The 1054-nt window shown below is 41.3% G+C and overlaps 1 protein-coding gene across 1 annotated transcript in view; it reads left to right on the top strand.

Moving 5' to 3' along the window:
• LOC119583058 (U2 small nuclear ribonucleoprotein auxiliary factor 35 kDa subunit-related protein 1-like) overlaps nt 1-1054 on the top strand; it is a 15318-nt gene continuing 14264 nt past the window's right edge. Inside the window, 1 exon segment of the mRNA XM_037931570.1 lies at nt 1-179. Within this exon segment, the coding sequence (XP_037787498.1) occupies nt 151-179 (29 nt within the window). The 5' untranslated portion in view covers nt 1-150.

Raw genomic sequence — 1054 nt, 5'->3', positions numbered from 1 at the left:
GGATTTGTAAATGTAAACAAAAATCTTAATGCTTCGACGCGACGTCTTCCTGTTGGAGGCTGGAGCAGTGTACTCCATTATCCATTGGTGTTTGTTTCTCGGCAGTTCCATGTCATATATGAATGCAGTAACGAAGAGGAAGTCCTGGGCATGCTGGTCGAGTTAAGAGAGAGAGTAAGGTGGGTACAGGTAATGAGCACGGAATAAAGTCCCTTAGTCTTTAGATTGGTATTCTTGATTTGTTATTTATGGGAATGCGTTTATTTCAGTCTGCGATAACAGCAAATAAGCATGTTGCCAGGCCCACACGTTACAATTAAGGTACCCTCTAACTTTTTTTGGTTAATTTTCCGAAAATGACAACTGGTTCTTCCCTTGACAATATTTATATCATTAGATTTGTTTTTGTGAGATGAGAACGAATCTGATGATCATTTCATTTGCATTCTCCAGCCGACAATCTTGATGTGATTTGATAAGTCCCGATAGCAGGGGAGGGCATGAAGTAGATCAGGGAAATTGTGGGGTAAAACAGGCTGAAATAAGAAAAGAGAACAGAAATATGTAAAAGAAGCACAAAAAAAATGCTTAAAATCGGACAATGAAACTCTACAGATGTCGCCGCCATCTTTCAAACTCTACGCACTGACGCGCCAACTTTTGAAAAACTACGGGAACCAAACCCATCGTTTGGTGAAAATCTATGGGATTTCACATAATCCAGATCTTCCGTGGTAATCGCACAATGCGTTCTAACCAATAAACCAACCTAACCTTAATCCTGTGGGATTTATACACTACGATCTATATATTCCCTAGGCTATGCCCCCTGGACCCTCTGTGGTAATATATATGCCTAGCCAGGGGGCTATGCCCCCTGGACCCCCAGGGTAAAAGCACATACCATAATATCGCGAAACACCAAACGTTACTTCGCTTCCGTCTATGGTCACAATTGCTTGGTTTCTAATCACTTTTTTCAGCATTTGCGGCACTTGATGGGTTGAAATATCAGGCTGCGATAGAAATGAATGTCTATTTGTCCAGTATATCC

Source organism: Penaeus monodon, chromosome 16, assembly GCF_015228065.2.
Source record: "Penaeus monodon isolate SGIC_2016 chromosome 16, NSTDA_Pmon_1, whole genome shotgun sequence".
Lineage (NCBI taxonomy): Eukaryota > Metazoa > Arthropoda > Malacostraca > Decapoda > Penaeidae > Penaeus > Penaeus monodon.
Note: the sequence above shows the minus strand (reverse complement) of the source record. Positions and strands in the feature narration are given on the sequence as shown.